This window comes from Aedes albopictus, chromosome 3 (genome assembly GCF_035046485.1).
Source record: "Aedes albopictus strain Foshan chromosome 3, AalbF5, whole genome shotgun sequence".
In the NCBI taxonomy this organism is placed as follows: domain Eukaryota; kingdom Metazoa; phylum Arthropoda; class Insecta; order Diptera; family Culicidae; genus Aedes; species Aedes albopictus.
Window position 1 is genome coordinate 343,936,556 of NC_085138.1, and position 22,236 is coordinate 343,958,791.

At 37.7% G+C, this 22,236-nt stretch overlaps 1 protein-coding gene across 2 annotated transcripts in view; it reads left to right on the forward strand.

The window, feature by feature from the left end:
* LOC109421953 (coatomer subunit beta') overlaps positions 1 to 22,236 on the forward strand; it is a 77,637-nt gene that overhangs the window by 49,118 nt on the left and 6,283 nt on the right. For both annotated transcript variants that reach the window (XM_029865028.2, XM_062843158.1), the window contains exons 4-9: positions 5,947 to 6,046; positions 6,117 to 6,316; positions 13,829 to 13,931; positions 14,004 to 14,151; positions 14,348 to 14,517; positions 14,883 to 15,286. In XM_029865028.2, the coding sequence (XP_029720888.2) occupies positions 5,947 to 6,046; positions 6,117 to 6,316; positions 13,829 to 13,931; positions 14,004 to 14,151; positions 14,348 to 14,517; positions 14,883 to 15,286 (1,125 nt within the window). The remainder of the gene's footprint in view (positions 1 to 5,946; positions 6,047 to 6,116; positions 6,317 to 13,828; positions 13,932 to 14,003; positions 14,152 to 14,347; positions 14,518 to 14,882; positions 15,287 to 22,236) is intronic.

A 22,236-nucleotide genomic window follows, 5' to 3' on the forward strand; every position in this document is an offset into this window, starting at 1 on the left:
TACCATTTCCTATTTTCTATATTTCTCGGAAAGATAGGTACACAAACCCTAGAGTCTAATTCTATCCTGCCGGGGTGGAAAACTAGTCAAGGGCGACTTTATAGCGCATCTCTTTAATGATAATGATGATTCTATGCTGTGCGGTTCTGTGCTGCTCGATAGTGCTACGAACCTTGATAGCAGTATATTGAACAGGCAGAACAGAGGGTTGCCCTATTCTTACACTTTTCCCCAATAACAGTAGACGACTGACTCACGAAAGAGTGTAGCTAGGTTTTCGAATAGAGGGAACTTTTAACGGAGGAAAAGCTGTTTGAAAAAAATAATAACAAGTTCCACGAAGACTTTCTTAAAAATTAAGCTAGTCATTTTTCAAACTTCCAAAATCCTTGACATATTGTTACATGTAAGCTCCTTAAACATCATGAAGGGATCTTTCATTTCTATAGAAGCTCCATGTTGGATCGCTTTATCGTCCATATACACAACAGACACGTGTTCGATCGAAATATTGAAATTAAAATTGCGAAAAAAAATCCACGTGATCCGGATGGGAATCGAACCAACAACTCCTAATTCACCAGACGGGTGCTTCTTATTCCTCCATGCTACGCAGTTGCTTGGCTGTCTCCCTCATCTGTTGGCGTTGGATAGAGCCCGATTTCACCTATCGCACATAGTTAGCTTCTTTAGGCGGAATAAAATTCATGAATAGCAATTTAAAGATTCTTCTAGATTTCTTGCTAAGATTCAACCAAGAATTCTTAAATTGATTCTTATCTGAATTATTGTAAGATTCCCTCAGTATTTCATCTTGAAATTTCTTTATTGATTTCCAGAAATTAATTTCCTCTAAGAATTATTACAAAAGTTCTCTCAGGAATTCGTCTAGAGATTTCACCGCGGAGTCCTATAAAGATTCAACCCGAAATTTCGGCGAGAATTCCTCCATGAATGCTTTCAGGAATTTCTCCAGAAATCTGTCCAGAAAACTCATCCGGAGTTCCAAGAATTCCACCTCAACTTTCATAATTCTTACAAAAATTCTTCATCTATTGCTTACATTTTTTCCAGGAAGTTCTCAGAAATTCGTGATTATATCTCTTGATTATATCTCTTGATTTCCTCCACCGTTCCTTCAGGGATGCATTCAAAAATGGCTCTTGTTGTGGTAGCTACTTTGAATCTGTCAAGTAAGTCAAAGAGTAAGTGTAAAGTTGAATTGATTGAAAATCAATAATAAATATGTTCAACAGGATTGAAGCTGCTCCACAAAAGTTACTTTCAATAGCTGTACGCTCGTGGCAAAGAGATGTCCCAACTCAATACCCCCCTGAAATTTATCGAGGAACCTCGTCGAGGATTCTTCCAAGAACTTTACTGCATTTCCTTTAGGATGTACTCCACGAATTCCTGTAGAATTCGTCTTTCAAGAAATTCTTCAGAAATTCTTCCAGAGAGTCTCTTAATTGTTATGTAAGGTAGAGATCTCTGAAGATATTCCTCCGAAATTTTTACCTGGATTTGTTCCAGGGCTTCGTCGATGGGTTGCTCCAGAGATTTCCAGGAACTTGTTATGTTATTGCTGCTCGAATTTTCTCAGGAATTCATCATTAAATTATTCCTGAAACTCCTCAAGTAATTCTTTCATAGATTCCTACAAATAATGTTCCATTGATTTCTTCTGTTAAGCTTCTCGAAAGCTTCCTCCAGAAATTCCTCTGAGTGTATCTAAAGTGATTGCTACAAAGTTTTCTCTTCGAGTTTAAGCAGAGATACCCAAAGGAAATTTGTGGAGCTTTTTTGAAGAATTTCGCCAGAGATTATTTCAGAAATTAGTACCATAGATTTTTTTTTCAAGAAGTAATCTACAGATTCCTACAAAAGTCTACATTTTTTAGGAATTCTTCAGTTATTCATTCAGAGAGGTTTCTCCAATAACTCATCCAGAAACTTCTCCAGAGGATTTTCTAGGAATTGCTCCAGGAATTGTTCCAGATAGTCCTGTAGTTTTTTTTTCGGGCAGCCAGTAATTTATCAAAATATTTCTTAAATTTTGTACTTGGGGGTTTTCGGCCTTGCAGAAAACCTCCAAGTACAGAATTACCAGTCGATAGCATCCACAAGATATTTCGTAAAGATTCCTCTGAGAATCCCGCTAGATATGCCTCTAGGCATTCATCCAAAGATTTCGCCAGGGGTTGTACCTAAGACTTTCTTCAATAATTTTCCAGAAATGCATTCGAAAATTCCAGGAACTCTACAATAGATCACTTCGGGAACTATTCCAAGAATGCCATCATCAATCTCTGGAGCACTTTTTGAAGGAATCCATAAAAGAATTCTTGAGGAAATCCTTCGATGAACTTCCAGGAAAAATCTGTATGAATTGCTGGAGAAATCTCCGGAAACAATCTTGGGGGGATCTAGAAGAAATTTTAAGAAAAAACTTTTGAATTGTTCCAGGAAGATTTTTTTAAGCATTTGAATAAGGAATTCTTTGTGGAATTTTTGTTTGAAGAATTTTTGGAACAATCAGCGGAAGAGTTTCTAGAAGTATTTCTGGAAAAATTCCAAAAGCAACTCAGGAGGAGCTCCTGGTGGGATCGTGGAGAAATCTATAGAGAAGATCTGGTATGAAGGAATTTCGGATCGAATTCCTGAAGAAACCTATGAGCTCCTGGAAGAATATCTGGAGTAACACCTGTAAGAATTCTTGAAGCAATTCTCAAAGAAAACTCTGGCGGAACTCGAAGAAGGATTGTGTTAGAATTTTTAGAAGAATCTTTGGATGAGAAATCTAAAATCCTAGAAGAATTTCAGGAAGAATTGCATCTTTGGAGGGACTTCGGGGGCAAATCCTGATCGGAATCTTTTTAGGAACTGTTTGAGGACCTCGTGGTGGAATCTCTAGAGGAATTTACGAAAGCATTCCTGAATGATTATCAGGAGGAATTATGGATCGAATTCCTCGAGAAACTACTTTAGAAATTGGTGGAGAAATCTATTGAAGAATTTCTTAAGGTATATCTGGAAGAATGCCTTAGAAGAATAGCTGGAGCAACATCTGAAAGATTTTTTTTCTTAGGGAAAACTCTGGAGCAATTCATAGAGAAATTGTGGTGGATTTTTTGGAAAACAAATATGGGATGTTCCTGATTGCTTCTCTGGAGGAACTTCAAGGGGGATCGCGAGTCGAAACTTGCAGGAACTCCTGGAGCACTTTGTGGTAAAATCCCAAGAGTAGGTGATGAAATAATTCCTGGAGAAATCTCGTAACGAATTCTAGGCAAACATTTTGCAGGATTTTTCTGGAGAATCTTTCGAAGTATTCTTCAAAAGATATCTGATTACTGGAAGTATACCTAAACCAACACCTGAAGGGTTATTGAAGCAGGAAGAGAAAAATCTGGATAAATTCATCGAATATTTGGAGGAATCTCGAAAAGCATTCCTGCTTGGGAATCTCCGGAAATATTCCTCGACAGAAATTTTAAAGAATTCCTAGAGTATATCTGGAGTTACACAAATTTCTGAAGCATTTTTTAGAAAAATTAACCTGAATGAAAAATTAACCTGAAGCATTTTTTAGAAAAATTAACCTGAATGAAAAATTAACCTGAGATGAAGTGGCATTCCTAGAGTGCCTGGATGAATGTCCAAAGAAATTTACCTAGAACTAGGATACTTCTAGAACTAGGATTCTTTTAGAAACCTCTTGAAGAATTTCTCAACACCTGAAAAAGAAGTGATACGAATCTTAGGGAAATCTTCGGATGACTTCGTAGAGAAATTATGGAATTCTGGGTAGATTCTCAGGATGAGTTCCTAGAAGAACTTCGGGCGAAATTCCTGATGGTATCTTTACAGGAACTCCACTAGGACTTCCTGGGTGGATTCTCCGCAGTAGCTTATGGAAAAATTCTGAGAAAATCTTTTTTTAAAAGAATTCCACAAAGTTGAAATCCTGAAATCTCTAAAGGGATTTTTGAAGCAAGTCCTGAAGCTCTCAGGAGTAATTCTTGGATGAATCTCTGAAGAATTCTTGGAAGGAATCCTGGAGGAATATCAGGAAGAATCTCTAGAGGATTCACTTGATGCATTCTAGGAAGAACGTTTTAAGGATTCCTGGAATAATCTCTAGATAAATGCTTGCAGAAATCTCGAAATTAATATTCTGCAATCGCCAGAAATCACCGATTTCTTCACAAAGCACACAGCTCGCTCTCAGAAACTCCAGTTTCCTGTCCACTTTCTAGATTTGCCGAAACATTCAATTCTTGTCGTGCTGCTCAGAATCATCAGCTACTTTCCAGAATGCCCAGTTTGTTTTTTCTCTATATCTATCTTTCTGCTAGAATATGAGAAATTGCTCAATTCATCAGCTTTTCCCATGTATTCCTACCTTTTTTATTACATCTGTTGAGTCTTGTACTTAAAGCCCGTTTTTTTTTCGGAATCGTCCTATTGCTTCTGGTATCCGCATCTTTCTAGATCCACCATATTTCTGAAGAATTTACTTAATATTTCCTGGAACAAAGTCCTTCCTGGAATCTGCAATCCTGGGAAGCTTCAGTGTTCTAGATACCCTCACTATGCAGCTTTGTATATTGTTTATATAGAGCCAACAAACTTTAATGACACTTCTCATATTTACGCCAAGTTTCACTTGACTCTTATAGCTTTTGGAGGAAAGTCTAGGAAGATTCCCAAAATAATTGCTGAAGAAAACCCTGGAGAAAGTTTGGAGGGACTCCTTGAGAAATTCTTGGAAAAATTCCTGAACGGATTTCTAAAAAAATATACTTGATGCTGCCCTGGAGAAATTATTGGATCAACTCCTATAGAGATTTCTGGGGGCAGTTTTGGAAGAAATCGTGAAGAAATTGCATAACCAATTCCTGAAAAAGGTCATAGGTAATTCCTGGTGGGACACTTGAAGGAACTCTTAAATTAGTTCCTGAAGGAATTTTGTGGAGTAATTCCTAGAAGGATTTCCAAAGAAAAGTTTCGATTTTAGCGTTACGTAATAGATGGATGCTGCCAAATAGACTTCGCATCAGTGATCCAAAATCCGGTCGGTGCAACGGAAGTCGATTTTAATAACTAGCTAGAAGTAAAGAACAAACTCCAGAAAGCGTGACCAACCGAAACTACGCCACAAATCGACACTTCTGACATGCTAAGTGCTAAACAACCTTTACCTACCGACAGAGAATGTCTCTACGGAAACTCCACGCTCAATCGCAGATAAAGATCGTTGACCGTTTTTGTCTCTTCTCTTCAAAACCATATAGCTTCACGCTGTCCACACTTTGATTATATCTTGCCACCAAGAGTTTGTTGTCTTTGGTGCTTCTCAGTCAGAGTAAGGTGCACCGGTTAATAATGTTGAGATGATTATCACTACAGAGCAATATGCGGTGTCTGTCCCTGTCGACGTCGTTTCGTAGCAGAGGGAAAATCTCTGAACCGTGTCCAGATGACACCTTCTCAGCAACGACGTCACTTCCATCGATTGACTGAGCGCTTGGTACAAGATACCCCATTCAATGGTTTTATTGTGGAATCAAAAAAGCTGCACAGCAGGCCGGACTGATTTAATGGATGTAATGCATCTCCGTTGCATTGCAAGCATTAATAAGGATAAGAAAAGCGATAGAAATTATTGATTATGTGATTTTCAGGATTCTTTCAACAAACGGCTGTGTAGTGTATGTGTAGACTAGACTAGACTAGTATCAGTAAAATTAAAGACAGAGAAAGCTTTCAATAGAGTTCAAATTGTTCAAACAATATGGGAAAAGAACGCGAATTGTAGTGATGTAATTTCACTTTAAGATGGCTGTTATCATTCTCAGGTCTGCGGATCATCCTGAACATAGGCCCTTCCAATCTCTACATGGCTCTTCTTTTGACCGTATTCTTATTTTTTCTCTCCTCCAGGTACAGAAATCAAAGACGGCGAGCGGCTTCCGGTGGCCGTCAAGGACATGGGAGCATGCGAAATCTATCCCCAGACAATCGCTCACAACCCCAACGGACGGTAAGTGGTATTCTCCCTTCGAGCTTTCAACGGAATCAGCTGAACCGTGATTACGTTTCTTTTCGCACAGATTCGTAGTCGTCTGCGGTGACGGCGAGTACATCATCTACACCTCGATGGCCCTCCGGAACAAGGCGTTCGGTTCGGCCCAGGAATTCGTGTGGGCCTCCGAAAACAGCGAGTACGCCGTCCGGGAATCCAGCGGTACGGTGAAACTGTTCCGGAACTTTAAGGAACGGAAGAGCTTTACGCCGGACTACGGCGCTGAAGGTGAGTAAATTCGCTCTTGACCTAAATCAACATCATTTCCTCCGTAATCTCATTTGAATCTTGTTTCCTTTCCTCTGTTCCACACATGCTGCTTGTCACACACATACACATACGCATTTATCACACTTCCACCTTTCAACATGTGTAACACTGATATCATTCGCCGCGAAAATAACCTCGAAATTACTAACCTAAATGCGCGAATTGTACGCCCCTGTTGTGAACCCATGTCGTCCGATGAGAGTAGAAGGTATTTGGCTTGGGAATGGTTGCTAGTTGTAGTTAGATTAATCCTCGTCATATCAAATTCCTAATTTTGAAAAAAACTCTGAATCATCGAATCAAATATTGCAACAGACTGTTAATGCCAGATCTAACTCATATGTTTATATTTTCTATCGAGAGACAATTAAATTTAAAATTTTTAAAGTTTAGAATTCGCTTTCCATTCTTCTTGTGTAAAAGCTGCATCTCTACTCCCTAGAAGCAAACTCTTTTCAAAATAATTCATTTCTAGAGATGTCCATTTTTAAAACTTTTGTCCATAGAACATAACATAGAGAAATTGCAAAGCAATCACAAAAGTCATTCCTTATTCTTGATCCCTTTACTTTCACTTACCGGAAAAAAAATCGCGCTGGGAGAATTTCCTGGAAAAAAAATTGTGAACTTTTTAAATAAAGGGAGGAAAGAATTTCTCAGAATGCCAGGAAAATTGGCAGGAGGAATTTCCGATAAAACCAATATTTTTATTTACGAGATGGCACTAATAAACAGGAAATACACAAGTTCTGAATTATAAAATATTATTATTGACACACTTCCAAACTAGATAATTCATCCAAAGTTGACCCTGCTAAATTAGTGCTTTCCGTAATGCTACCAGCCCCAAAACAAATTACTCTACCAATATTTACATTTTAACGTTTAACAAATCCGACTAGACAAAAAAACGATACAAATTGAGTCCCTGAAGAAGCTTTCATACGAAGCGAAACGTTGGATGAAAATTTAATCATCGTTTTCAATCAATTTGATAACTGAATCGCCAACTAAACATAACCTGAAAGTACGCCTACAGTCGTTCAGAACCAGAGATTATAAAATGGGACAAAAGAGAGAAAGTTCCTAACCATTTTGGCAGTGGCTGTTATTTTTGGTACTTTTCCGCTAAAACTCAATCCATTTCAAACCAATCGACTTGAAAATTTGTACATGATTAGATACTATATTCATCTCACAGCGTAAAAAGATTCAAAATTGACTGAGTTATAGCGGAAAGTGCTCAAAATAGAAGCCTTGCTGAGATGGTTGTAGAAAAAACCAAAAGGCCAAAATGGACCAGAACGAAGAAACCACAAAAGATGGAAACTACAAGAATGCAAACAGTACTGCAATTTAGAGTATACTCAAAAGCAGAGAGGAGTAAAGGGCAGAAAGGCCAACAGTTTTAGGACAATGTACTTCGTCATATGCGCCAATTCCCGTCATATCAGATGGAGAATAGCGATTTAGGATGTTCTAACTTACTTTTGCCGTTTACTCATTAGACGAAAGCAAAATGATGTAATCAGCTTCTATAGCACTGCAAATCGAATAATAACACAAAATTACTTACAACTTCATTTTTTTCTCGTTTTGCGTATGCCGAAGGTAACCATAGTAAATGGTAGTTATTTTACATGATATGAAGGCTAATTTATAAATTGGTCATTGAAACCAATCTGGGTGAAGTGCAAGAATAAACTCGATCATTATTGGTCGGTGCTTAGTATGGCGAAAATGAGGTAAAAACCCTACCAGAAAACAGAAACATCAGGATTTTTTGTGCGAATTTTAACTATGTATAACAAATTCTTCGATTAGATCAGAATACAGAGAAGGCCAGAAGGCATAAAATACTGAAAATCAGAAAGTGACAGATGGCAGGATAGATGTGAGTGTAAAAAACCAAAAAGAAGGAAAAAAATAAAAAGTAGGATGGACAAATAGCAGAAACAATCACAAGAAATAAGACCAATAAACAAGAAGAAATAGCCATAATATGGAGCATAAAAAAGCTAAAATGGACTAAAAGAAAAACAGATCAGTTGGAGGAAAATGTCACAAGACAAAAAGGAGCTGTACGTCAAAAAGTACAAAAAATCAAAAGGTTGAAATTCCAGAGAATGGCAATATATCGAGAGTATAGAAAACAAGAAGTAGAATGATCCAATGCAAAGATCCAAAAACAGAAATATGAGGAAGGAAAACAACCAGGAGCGATGAAGGTCAGACAACAGCAAACAATAGAAGTTAAAATGCATCCAAAAACGGAGCAGATCAAAAAGTAGATACTACCAGGAGTGAAAAAGATTAGAAAGTGGAGTATTCCAAAAGACGAAAAAGACTATACTGGATAAACTAAACGAAGTAAAAGCTGCGAAAACCGAGCGACCAGAAATAATACGAAGCAGAGTAAATAAAAAAAACAGAAAAAATACAAGACGACAGGTTTGGTGAAGAACAAATGAAACCAGAAGGCAAATCAGAAACCAAGAAAAGACAAATGACAAATGGTAGAAAGAATCAAAAAGGAATAAGGACAACAATACAGAGAAGAACAAACGACAGAAAAGACCAAAAACAGAACACATTGAGAAATTAAAAGGATAAGAAGACAGACACATGAAGATAGAGTTTCAGAAATCATGAAAATACAACCAGTAGGATTAACCAGGAAGGAAAAAAGAAGGGAAACGAAAAAATACGGGAATAGCTAGGGGAGAAAATAAAACAGAAGACAGAATAGACCAAACTGCTAAATAAATCAAAAGGCAGAGCGTATCAGAAGACAGGAAGAAACACATGACCGAATGTCAAAATGCAGAGAAACTATAGACTGAATAACCGAACATGCAGAAAACAGAGAACCAAGAAAAAACAGAAAGAAAAATGGATCCGAGGCTATAACAAGGAAAAATAGAACAAACGGTAGAAACAACTTGAAGGAAGAAGACCACTGAAACCGAAGAGTATCAAAAGACAGAAAGGTTATCAAAACCAGGAACAATTAAGAGGTCGAATGGAATAGCAAGTGACAACTTCAGAAGGTGGAGATTGTCAGAGAAGGCATCCAGACCTCAATGCTAAGATATTATAAGTTATAACGGGATGGCAGAAAAACCACGAAACATGAAGAAAAAAAAGCAGAATGAGCTAGAACGTAGAAAAACCCAAAAGACATCAAATTAACATTTAGAAATTCATTAGTCTTAAGGACATACTTGTTAGGATCCCTAAATGGCCGTCGCAATGGCCGACTTTGGCAGCTATTCAAGATTTCGAGCGAACAAATCACTTCGTAAACAAAACCAGCACACTTGATCTTCTTATTTAGGCCTCTCACAAGTAAGCAAGAACAGAATAATAAAATGCATCGTTGTTTGAAGCTCGCTTCTTGAGATTTGTGCGTCTGAAGTACTGATGCATTGTTGAAGCGGGGTTTCAAGACGTTTGTCCTTAAAGAGATTCTAAATGCCGCATTAAAACCAGAAGCACTTTTTTCGCTTTATGGCGGTTCTGATGACCTGTGAGAGTCCATTTGACTTGAAAATATTACTTGGGCGGAGAATACCGAAAGGCAGAAGAAAAACAAAACAAAAAAGAGTGAGCCAAAATATAGAACCAGAACACAGAAGATTGAGTTTCAATCACATAATTTGAAAAAAGACAAAACGGTAAAATAAACAGAAAAAAAAAACTAGAGGGCATGAGAATAAAACCAAAAAGGCAGAAAGGATCAGACTATAAAAAAAATCAAAAGATAAAGAAAAAATAAAAGCCGAATTAACCAAAAAAACAGAAAAACCTTCAAGTAATAAAACCAGAAGATAGAAAAAACTAAAAGACAAAAAAGAAAGAAAGTAAAAAGGCAATAAGATGAAGAATGGACATGAAGACAGAAATACCGGAAGACAAGAAATATACAAGAAGGCATAGTGAATCTAATGGTTGAAAGATGATTGGTTTCTTGTCAATTTCGTCGAATGAGTTCTTGAACAACGAATTGCAGAGTTGCAGTAAAAACAAAAACAAATGAGGGGCCCAGAATCAAAGGGGTGTAAGTGACCATTTTGTCGATTTTGAGCTGAGCCCATCATAAAATTCTTCAGATTTCAAGCTTTCAGGAACTTTTTTAAGCTTGTTTCTACGATGTTTGGAAAAATTACAATAAATCTGAGGAAATTTGGTTCATTTTGAAGCTCCATACATTTTGTATGGGATGAAAAATTGGTCAAAAACTTTAAACCTCATTTACTCGAAAGTGGGTTTTTGTCACTTACATCCCTTTGCTTCTAACCCCCTCAAATCTAAACAAATCTTTGAAGAAATTAGGAAATTGAAATTTTTGAATTTCAAGGAGAAATTCCTGCTCAAAGAACTCAATGCGGTTCTCAGGACCTCCCAAAACTAGTTGGACTTTAAGGCCGGACGGGACGGTGGTTGAATCGTCCGCCATTGCTCTGTTGCTAGTAGGATGCAAATCTCAACTTCTACTTCATATTATTGACTAGAAATTTGATCGTTCATTTGCTCACTTGTGGTGCACAATCGACTAAAGTTTCAGCTACGTCAGTGCAGCGGAAATTGATATTTGCTTCTTCAAAATCGTGAGGCAAATTGTTAGAAAGAGAGGGAAGATAGGAAAAATTACACGTCGTCCCGTGCGGCCTTAATCTGTACTTGGTATTTCTTAACCGGGTCCAGGAAAAAACAACAAATATTTCTATTCATTTTTAAAACAATCTCAAAGCTCCTGAAGCAGTTTTGAGGGGAACTCCTGGATAAATTTCTGAATGAGTATTTAAAACGGAAAATTGAATTCGAAAAAAAAACATTACAGTAGTTACAATAGCGATAACTCCAGAGAAATTTGTACTATAAACAAGAAAAGTTTATGATTTTACTACTGGAAAAATCTCCGTATGAAATTTAGAAGAATATTTATGAACCTATCATAGAGATTCATCTAAATTTTCTCCTGGGTTTCTTTCAAGACGTCGTCCATAGACATCTGAAAGTCCTCAGTATCTGAAAAATAGCAAAAAGAGATAAGAAGGAGTTTTTGTCTCGCGTCGCGTCTTGTGAATGTTTTTGGAAAGCATCTGGAAATAATCCTAAATAACTTTTTAATTTTATTTATTTATTTTTTTTTTTTTACTTTTTAAGTTGACCTAAGAGAAATACGTAGGCAAATCCTTGGAAAAATTCATGGAGGCTAAATGCATTTCATTATGAGCAATTCTCCCGAAGGGAATTCACGGAAAAATTCTTTAAAATTGTGAAAAAAATACCAAAATTCCTAGAAAGGAATTGTCAGATTTCTGTGAGATTTTTTTTAGATTTAGGATTTGGAGATTGTTATCTCCAGATTTCAGGAACTAGATACATCCAGGTTTGTAGAATCTGAAGAGACGGTATCTCTTCAGGTTCTAGACGAAAACTCCTCGGATTCCTTAAAGGATGCTCTCAAAATTTATTGTTGAAAGTCTCTACAGTTTCCTGGAAAAATCTTTCCATTTTACTGAAAGAAATTTTTCTGGTTGCATGACCAAATCTCTACAAAATCCATAAAGAAATGTCTTCACACATCTGGAAGCAACTCTTCCAGATCCCTAAAAGTGATCTCTCCAGATTGCTGAAGAAGTTTCTACAGAAGAAGAAGAAAATTCTGGCAAGAATGTTCAGATTGTTGGAATTTTCATTTTTTTACACATAGGACATGAAATGAAGAAATTGCTAAATAAAAAATAAATATGTAATCATAATCCCTGAACCCTAAAGGTTTTTCTGATAGATTTTCTTTGAATCCATAGACAAATTCATGGACCACTGCACAGATAAAAATAATGAGATTTACATGTCATGTAAACTTCAGTTTAGTCATGTAAACTTAGTGTTATGATGGTTTACATGATATATCATGTAAATTTATGTTATATGTCATGTAAACACACAGAGGCATGCTGAATTACATGACATATAATGGAAATTTACATGATATTTTATGACTTGCATGATATGCCATGTAAACTTATGTGATATCCCACGCTCCAATCATGTGCATCATAGGGTATCGGGATGCTTCGTTGGCATAGTCCCCTCGTTCGGCCTATCTCAACGTTAACCAAAAACTCAAACAAACACGCATTACTGGATATCGGAAAAGCTATGTGGCAAACAACTGTAACATTTCGTTTAAATTTTAGCACTTTGGAGCATTAAAATTGAATGAAAATGTCTCTTTGTTTATCTTTTGTAGACGCCATGATTCTTCGGCTAAGTGGGTAGTTTATACACATGATCATAAATGGCATGAATCTGGAACATATCGAACTGACTTTTTAATAACTGAACATTTGATGCGACGGTCAAAGACTCTATTTTGAACTTGTATATTTGTTTTCAACGAATAATAAATGTTTTACAAATTGAATGTGGGCCGAATATTGAGGACATTTTTTTCACTATGTACACAAATCTTGGCCCATCACTTAAGTGATGTCAACAACACCGATAAAGTGACGTCAACAACATTGCTTGCATAAAAACCAAAAAGAACGAACAGGAAGAAAGATTTTGTGTACGGTGATTGTAAAAATATAACACAATAATAGGGTTGAATTGTTTTCATTAATACATTAAGAAAGAACTTTAGTTCAAGTAGTTCATTTACAGTTTTTTGAAAATTTGGCTCCGAAAATGTAATTTACCAGTAAGATTGGTGAACAAACAGAGATAATACTTCAGCAGAAATATTGAAAAAATGAGATAATAAGTGGTTCTAGTGCATGGAAAGCAATAGGCCAATGTTGTATCCACTAATAGGCCAATTTTTGTACCATAGACCAACGTTGCATACCATCGCATCGAATCTTTTCAACTGAATAAAGTAAATTCTTGAATATTAACGTTAGTTTACTTCCAATTAGTGAAACAATAATTGCCTAGAGTGTGTAATAGGATCAACATATTATTTCTAGTGCTATTAATTCATGAGTTATGGTCAAAATTGTCAAGGCGGTTTGCAAATTAGGCCAAGGAATGGTACATATACCCTATGTCACAGAATTTTACACTCTTTTTTCGATCTGTGTGGCTACAAAAAATGGTCTAGAGAAATTTGTGAGAAAAATTGGGAAGTTTTTGATGTAATCATAAGGAAATTTCTCCAAATCCCAGAAAAAATTGCTGGAGATTGTTTTTACTGTAAGGGTATTTGGCAACCCTTGAAATGAATTGAAAGTTCATTTCCAGTGTTGCCAAAAACACTTTGTATCGATGCAAATAAAAATCGATTGAAAATTTTTATCTTTACTTCAACAATAAAATAAAAAAAAATAATGAAATTTGAGAAAGGCAACTAGTTTTTTTAGGAATTTGATATGACGATAATAACCGCTTCAAAATGCAATATATAGACTATATGAAAAAATTTACTGAAAATACCGCTTGCCGTCATTTCCTCAGGAATATTCGGTGGTCAACTGTTGGCGATCAAAACGTCATCCGGGCTTTCGTTCTACGATTGGGAGAATCTCGAACTGATCAGACGAATTGAAGTTCAACCAAGGTAATAACTCGATCAACTCCAATTTATGGTTTTCTGTGACGACAACCGAGGACTTTTTTATTCTTTCACCAGACACGTATTCTGGAACGAAGCCGGCACCCTGGTCTGCTTGGCCACCGAAGACTCGTACTTCATCCTGCAGGTTGACATCGGCATGATTCAGAACGCCCTGGCCACCAAGCAGCAGCTCAGCGAGGACGGAATCGAGGAGGCATTCGAAGTAAGTTTTACAGTTTTTCGTTTTTTGATGAATTTCACTAGATGGTTGTTTCAACAATATGTGCGTGTTGTTCCAAACATAAAAATGTTGTCCGAACTAACATCCATAGTTGTTTTAAAAACATCAATCTCAACCCGTATGTTAAGCTGAGAGTTAACCAGTATGTGATTTCTTTGCGCTCCTTCCCTCTCTAAAGGTCCTGGGCGAGGTCAACGAAGCCGTCCGCACCGGTCTGTGGGTTGGCGATTGCTTCATCTACACCAACTCGGTCAACCGGATCAACTACTACGTCGGCGGTGAGATTGTGACCATTTCCCACCTGGACCGCACCATGTACTTGCTCGGTTACGTCCCGAAGGATAATCGGTGAGTATTTTCTCTTTTTGTATGTTGTTTATTCGACAGGTATAATTTCAATTTTCATGAAAAAAAACGATTATGTTTTACTAACATTAACGATTTCACACGTTTACGAGTATTAATCTGCGAAAAATGTAATAAACTCAAAAAAACTATATGGAATGGTCTCACCAATAAATCGTAATTGTTAATGGCTATTTATTAGAAAATGCAAGGAAAAAAATATAAAACTAATAATGGAATGGTCTCACCAATTGGCCAAAGAAGAGAAAATGTAACAAAAATCAAAAGTGTAAAAATGGAACGATCTCATCAATCGATTATTTGATTTCATTCCTTCCATCATTTCTCCCCTCGCCTCCCCGGCACAGCCTCTACCTCGGCGACAAGGAACTGAACGTGACCAGTTTCGCGCTCCTCCTCTCGGTCCTGGAATACCAAACGGCCGTAATGCGACGGGACTTCGAAACAGCCGACCGGGTCCTTCCCACCATCCCCAAGGAACACCGCACCCGGGTGGCGCACTTCCTCGAGAAGCAAGGTTTCAAACAGCAAGCCCTTCAGGTTTCCACCGATCCGGAGCACCGGTTCGATCTGGCGCTGCAGATTGGCGATCTCGATACGGCGCTGGTGCTGGCGCGGGAATCCGACAGTCCGCAGAAGTGGTCCCAGCTGGCCAGCATCGCCACCAGTAAGAACAAATTCGACCTGGTCAAGGAGTGTCTGACGAATGCTAATGATTTTGGCGGGCTGTTGCTGCTGGCGACCAGTTCCGGTGAGTATTAGGGACGGGGGTAATTACAATTTCAAATGAAGGTTGGAGGGGTGTAACTGTGTTGCATGGAGAACAGGGACGAGAAGATGTGATACATTCTGGATTGTGTGTTATTGGCGTATACTGGGGAAGTAGGCGAATCGCATTTTGCTTTCGTACATAGGCGTAGACAGAGCTACGAAATGGCAAATTTTAAAAAGCTCATTCAAAAAACATGTTTGAGAAACTTCAGAAACTAATGTGTCCTGGAAAAAAATATGAAAGAGTTCCTTGAGAATTCAATGAAATAGCCTTGCAGATATTACTGGAAGAAGATTTCGATTTCCCTAATAAATCCCGAAAAAATGCTTAAAATCGATTCTGAGAGGAATCTCTAAAGAAATTTCTGAAGGAACTGCTGAAGAAATTCCAAAAGAAATTCTTTAAGAAACTCAAAGAGGAAGTCCTGAAGAAATTCCAGTTAGGATTTCAGGAAAAAATTGTGCAACAGTTCCAAATTATTAAAATATTTCCCGAAGAAATTGAATTTTGGAATAATTCCTGAAGGGATTCCTTGGGGTAATTCTGAAGGGGTTCCTGAAGAATTTTCATAGGCAATTGCTGGGAAAAAAGCTTGAAGAGATCCCTAGAGGAAACTGATGGGATTCCTGGAGTTGTTTCCGAAGCAATTCCCAATTGTAGGGATTCCTGGAGAAATTCCTGATGGGATTAGCGAAGAAAGTTCTGAAGGGGTTCCCAAAGCTATTGCAAAAGGAATTGTTGGTGAAATTTCTGGAAGGCTCCCATGTAAGATCGCTGGAGAAATTCCTTGAAAGATTCAATGGGGAATTCCTAGAGAAATTTTCGAAACAAAACTAATAGGGCTTCTTGGAGGAATTTTCGGACAAAAATCTTGAAGCTATTCCTAGATAGATCCCTGCAAAAAAATCCTGAAGAGAGTCCTGGAGCGATTCCTGAATGTATTTCTGGAGGAAATGAAGAAAAATTTCTGGAGATAACTCTGGAGTGATTCCTGAAGGTATTGCAAAAGAAATTTCAGAAAAACAAATGAATGCATTCCCGAGTAATTCTTGGAGGAATTTCTGGAGGGAGATTTCTAAACTAAACCTGAAAATCTAACTCAAAATCCAAGAGGAAGCCCTAGAGAGGCTTCTAAAGGAATTGCTGACGAAATTCATGAATAATTGCCCGGAGGAAATCCTGAAGAAACCCTAGGGCAGTGTCGTGAAGAAATTCCTGGTTGGATTTCTGAAGAAATTCTTGAAGCAGCTCTAGGATGGATTTTTTGAAGAAATTACTAAAATAATTCCTGAAAAGATTCCTGGTGGCAGTTCTGAAGAGATTTCTGAAAAAATCGAAGGGATTCGTAGAATAAATCCTAGTGGGACTTTGAGAAATTCCTGAAGTAATTCCTAGAGTAATTTCTTAAATCAGAAATTTCTGGAAGGATTTAATAGAAACCTAGAGAAATTTGCGAAAATAAATTAAGGAAGGATTTTTTGGAGGAAGTCCTGGAGAGATTTCTAAAGAATTTTCTAGAGGAATTTCTGGTAGAATTTACGGAGAAATTTTCTGCGCCTTTTCCGGGACTAATGCCTAAATGCTGAATCAATGTTTGATGATATTTCTGGGGAAAGTTCTGAAGTAATTTCTGAGTCCTGAAGAAATGCTTGCATCAATTTCTGGATGAATTCCTGAAAACGAAGTGTTGGGATTCCTGGTGGAATTTGTGAACAATTTGAATGACGGAAGCAGTTCTTGGAGCCATTTCTGAGAAATCCTCGGATGCAGTTTTGAAATGATTCCTGAAGGGATTTCTGGGAAAATTCTCGAAGAAAGGCCCGAGTTTCTGAACTTTCCGATGCGTTCGTAAAGTAATTCCTGTAGTTATTTTTGGAGGAATTCCTGAATAAATTGCCTCCTGAAGGTAACTGGAGGAAGTCCTGTAGAGGATCCCGAAAATATTGATAGAAGAACTCTCGGAGGAATTACAGGAGGAATTCCTAGGGGAATTGCTGAAGAAATTCCAGGAAGGATTTCTTGAGGAAGACTCAGTAAACAAATTTCCGAAAAAAAAAATGAATATGAATTCTAAGAAAAAATCCTAGTGGGATTCCTGAAGATTGTTGAACTAATTCCTGAAGACATTCCTGAAGGGAGTTCGCAATTCCTCAAGATATTTCTGGAGAAATTGCTACTGCAATTCTAGGAGCAATCCCTTGATGGATTCCTGATAAATTTTGATGAAATTCCTGGAGCAATTACTTAAGCAATTCAAAAAAAATCCAGAAGCTTCTCCAGGAATTCTTAATGGAACTTCCCCAACAATTCATTCAGCATTAACTTCGGCAACCCCAAGAACTTTCTCTAGCAATCCCATCATGAACCCGTCCAGGAATTAATCCAAAATTTGCTCCAAGAATTTCCAGAAATCCTACCGTAAATTAAGCATGGGATTTCTTTACAAATAACTTTAGAAATGCCTGCAAGAATCTGTTTAAGACTTCTTCCGAGAATCTCACGTATTTTTTTATGGAATTCCTCTGGAAAGTTTTGCACGAATTTCTCCGTGCTTTTCTCCGGGAATCTCTCCAGGAATTCCTCATGGAAAACACGCCTAAACACCCCTTCAGAAAACTCCTCTTCAGGAATTTCTCCAGGAATCCCTACAGAAATTTCTTTAGAAGTTTCCTATGCAATTCCTTCAGGAATCGCATGCACAATGCCTCCAAATAATCTCAGAAACTCCTCCAGCAATCTCTTTAGTAGTTCCTCCAGAAAACCTTTTAGTATTTTTTTCCAGGAAACACTTCAGTAATTCCTTCTGGAATTTAGAACATCCTCTAGCGATTGCTAGAATAATCTCTCCGAAATTTTTATTTCGAGAAATTTCGCATGTAATTCATTTTAGAATTGCGTCCAGAATTTCGGGAATCCTTCCAGAAATTATTCCAGAAATTGCTCCTAAAATTTTTCCTGAAATTCCACCACAAATACCCTAGGACTTTTACCGGGCACCAGGAATTATTTACTTAAGAAATTCCTTCAAGAATCTCATCTGGATTTTCTCTATCTTATCTATCTCCCCTTATCTTTTCGAAAATTCCATGTTCCATGGATTCCTCATAAAATTCCGCCAGGAATTTCTGCAACAGTTCCTTCAGCAATAACGTTGGAAATGGATTTCATCCAGCAATCTCATCAGGATTTATTTTTTCAGAAATCTTTCAGGAAATGGTTTCAGCAACTCCTGCAGTAATCCCATCAAAAATTTCACAGGAAGCTGTCCAAAACTTTGTTTTTGATAACTTCCTTGCATAATTCCTGCAGGAATTATTTCCGAACTGCCTCCAGGAATTTCTAAGAAACTCCTCCAGGGATCCCTTCAGAAATTTCTTCAGGATCAGAATTTCCAGAAATCTATCCAGTAATTACTCAAAGAAATTTTCTAGGAATATCTTTAGTATTTTTTTCCATAAATCCCTTCAAGCCTCTCTCCAAAATTCCAGGATCAGGGCTTCTGTAGAAATCTTTCCAGAAATTGGTCAAGGAAAGTCTAGGAATTCCTGGAGACTTCTTCCATGAACGTCTTCAGAAAACCCTTAGAATTTTCTCTAGGAACATATGCAGAAATTACTTCGGTAATTCCTCTACGAATCTTGCCAAGATTTCCAAAAATTCCCGAAGGAATTTTTGGAGGAATTCCTGAAGAGATTTTTGGAAGAATTTCTGAAGGAATACCTGGAGGAAATCCTGAGAGTGATTCCTGAAGAACTTGCATATAGAATTTCTGGGAAAAATCACGGTGATTCCTGAGGAATTCCTGGTAGTATTCTTGAAGAAGTTCAAAAGGGAACTGCTGGAGTAATTTGTGGACGGGGAGTAAATCGAGATTGCTTTCCCGAGGTTATTGCTGGCTGAAATAATTGTTGGATAGTTTTCAAGTTTGGTATAAAGTTATGCTATTGGAGTTTCGCTACAAATGAATTTCTCAATTAAAAAGCTCAACCCCAACCCCAAGGACATTCCCAGATGTAAACAATGGAGAACATATGCAGAAATCATTGGAAGCATCCCTGGAGAAATCTAAGAAGTTTTTTTTTGTAGGAATTCTTGTAGGAATACCTGGATGAATTTCAAGAATAATTTCTGAAAGTTTTCTTGGATGAATTCCTGGAGGAATTCTAAAAAAATGTTATTCCTTCTGCAACTCCTCTAGAAACGTCTCCGAGAATTACAAGAATTATAGTCCTTGAAAGAATACCTTGACGAATCTCGGAAGGATTCTTAAACGAACACCAAGCGATTTCCTGCAGGAATCATAGGAGGAATTCCTGAATGAATTCTTGAAGTGATTCCTGAAGGTACGCCTAAAGGAATCCCTGGTGGAATCCTAGCAGAAACCCCTGAAAATCCTCTGGAAACATCCTAAATAGATTTCCTTAAGATTTTTTTGAAGAAATAATTCCTGAAAATAAATCTGAAGGAACTGGTGGAGGAATCACTGCATTAATTTCTGGTCGAATCTTCGAAGGAATTCTTGGGAGAAAGATAATGCCTTGAGAGGAATCCTTTCAGCAATCACAAAAAGCATTCCTGGAAGCAATACTGAAAAAAAAACCAGAAGCAGTTCTTGCAACAATTCCTGGAGGATTTCCAGGAGGAATTCCGGGAAGAATACTAGGATGTCCAGGAGGAATTCTAGGTGAAATTCCGGGAGGAATTTCAGAAAGAATTCCAGGAGGAATTCTAGCAGAAATTCCAGGAAGAATTCCAGAGTGTATTCCAGAAGGAGTGCCAGGAAGAATTCCAGGAGGAATTTCAGGAGAAATTCTAGCAGGAATTCCGGGAAGAATTCTAGCAGGAAATCCAGGAAGAATTCCGAGAAGAATTCCAGGATGAATTCCCGAAGGAATGGTAGGAAGAATTCCAGGATGAATTGTAGGAGGAATTCCAGGATGAATTTCAGGTTGAATTTCAGGAACAATTCCAGGAGGAATTCTAGGAGGAATTCCAGGAAGAATACCAGGAGGAATTCTAGGAGGAATTTCGTGAAGAATTACAGGATGAATTTCAGAAAGAATTCTAGGATGAATTCCAGAAACATTTCCAGGATGAATTCCAGAAGGAATCCTAGGAGGAATTCCAGGAGGAATTGTAGAAGGAATTCCAGGATGAATTTCAGAAGGCATTTCAGGAGGAATTCCGGGAACAATTCCAGGAAGAATTCCGGGAAGAGTTCCTGGAGGAATTCTAAGAGGAATTTCAGCAGGAATGTCGGGAAGAATTCCGGATTAATTCCAGGATAAATTTCAAGATGAGTTTTAGGATGAATTCCAAAAAGAATTCCAGGATAAATTCAAGGAGGATTTTTTGGAAGAATTCCGGGGAGAATTCCAGGATTATTCCTAGGCAGAATTCCAGGAGGAATTCCGGGAAGAATTCCAGGAGGACTTACGGGAAGAATTGCTAGAGGAATTCCAGGATGAATTTCAGAAGGCATTTCAGGAGGAATGTCGGGAACAATTCCAGGAGGAATTTCAAGAGGAATTCCAGGAACAATTCCCTGTGGAATTCTAGGAGGAATTCCAGGAGGAATTCCAAGAGGAATTCCGAGAAGAATTTGGAAAGGATGAGTTACAGGAGGAATTCCAGAAGGATTTTTAGAAGAAATTCCGGGAGGAACTCCGGGAATAATTCTAGGATGTATTTCAAGAGGAATTCCGGGAAGAATTCCAGGAGGAATTTCAGGAGGAATTCTAGGAGGAATTCCAGAAGGAATTTTAGGAGGAACTCCGGGAAGAATTCCAGGAGGAATTCTGGGAGGAATTGTAGGACAAATTATAGGAGGAAAAAATCCGAGAAGAAGTCCTGGTAGAATTTATTCACGGAGCAAATTCCTGGATAAATTCACGAAAAAATGATATCTTGATTCCTGAAGGAATTGATAGGATTCCTGGAGGAAATCATAAATTTTTGCTGGGGTTGCTGAAGCATGTTTTTAATATAGGCTTCAAAAATTATTGCCTAAGAAATTGTTGGAAAAATCCTGGAAAGATTCCATGAGTAATTACTGGAGGGATTTGTGGGAAGTTCCCCAGAGGAATTTTCAAAAAAAATCAGAGAGATTCTAAGAAGAAATTTTGGTGAGATTCCTGGAAGAGTTACTGAAGTAATTTTGAAATGTATTCTTGGAGAAAATTCTAAGGGTTTTCTGAAGATGTTCATGGAAGAAGTATTGCCGGAATTCCCAGCAATTTCTGCTGAGATTTCTAGAAAAGTTCTGATGTGAATCCTGGAGGATGTCTTCAAGGGATTTTTGAAGTAATTCTCGAAGTTTTCTGATGAAATTGTTGACGAATTCCATTAGGATTCCTCTCCTGAAGAGAGGAGTTCCTGGAGAGACTCCCAGAGAAAATGCTGGAGGATGTCCTAAATTCCAGAAGGAGTTACTGGATTGTTTCCCTGAAAAAAAAACCTGAAGCCTTCCTACAGGAGCTCCTGAAGAGATTCTTAGACGAATTTTTGAGAAATTCTTGGAGGCTGTTCTGGAGAAATTCCCTAATTAAATGTACCAGAAACTTTTTTGCAGGAACTCCTAAAGAGATTCCTGAACGAATTCCTGGTGAGATTCCTGAAGAAGTTCTTGAAGAAATTCTCGGAGATTTCTGGAGAAATTCCTAAAAGGGTGTTTTTGAAGGAATTGTTGAATAAATTTCTGGAAAAATTCCATGGGGAGCTCCAGGACAGATTCCCGGAGGTATCCATGGAGGAATTCGTGAAAAATTCATAGAAGAATTCCCGAAAAAATGACGTGGAATTATTGGAGGAATTCCAAGAGAAATTCCTGTAGCAATTGCTAAAGTGATTTTTGAAGAAATTCCATGCTTAATTCCTGATGGGATTTCTGGAAATTCCTGGAGTAATTCCCAGAGATTTCTGAAAAATTC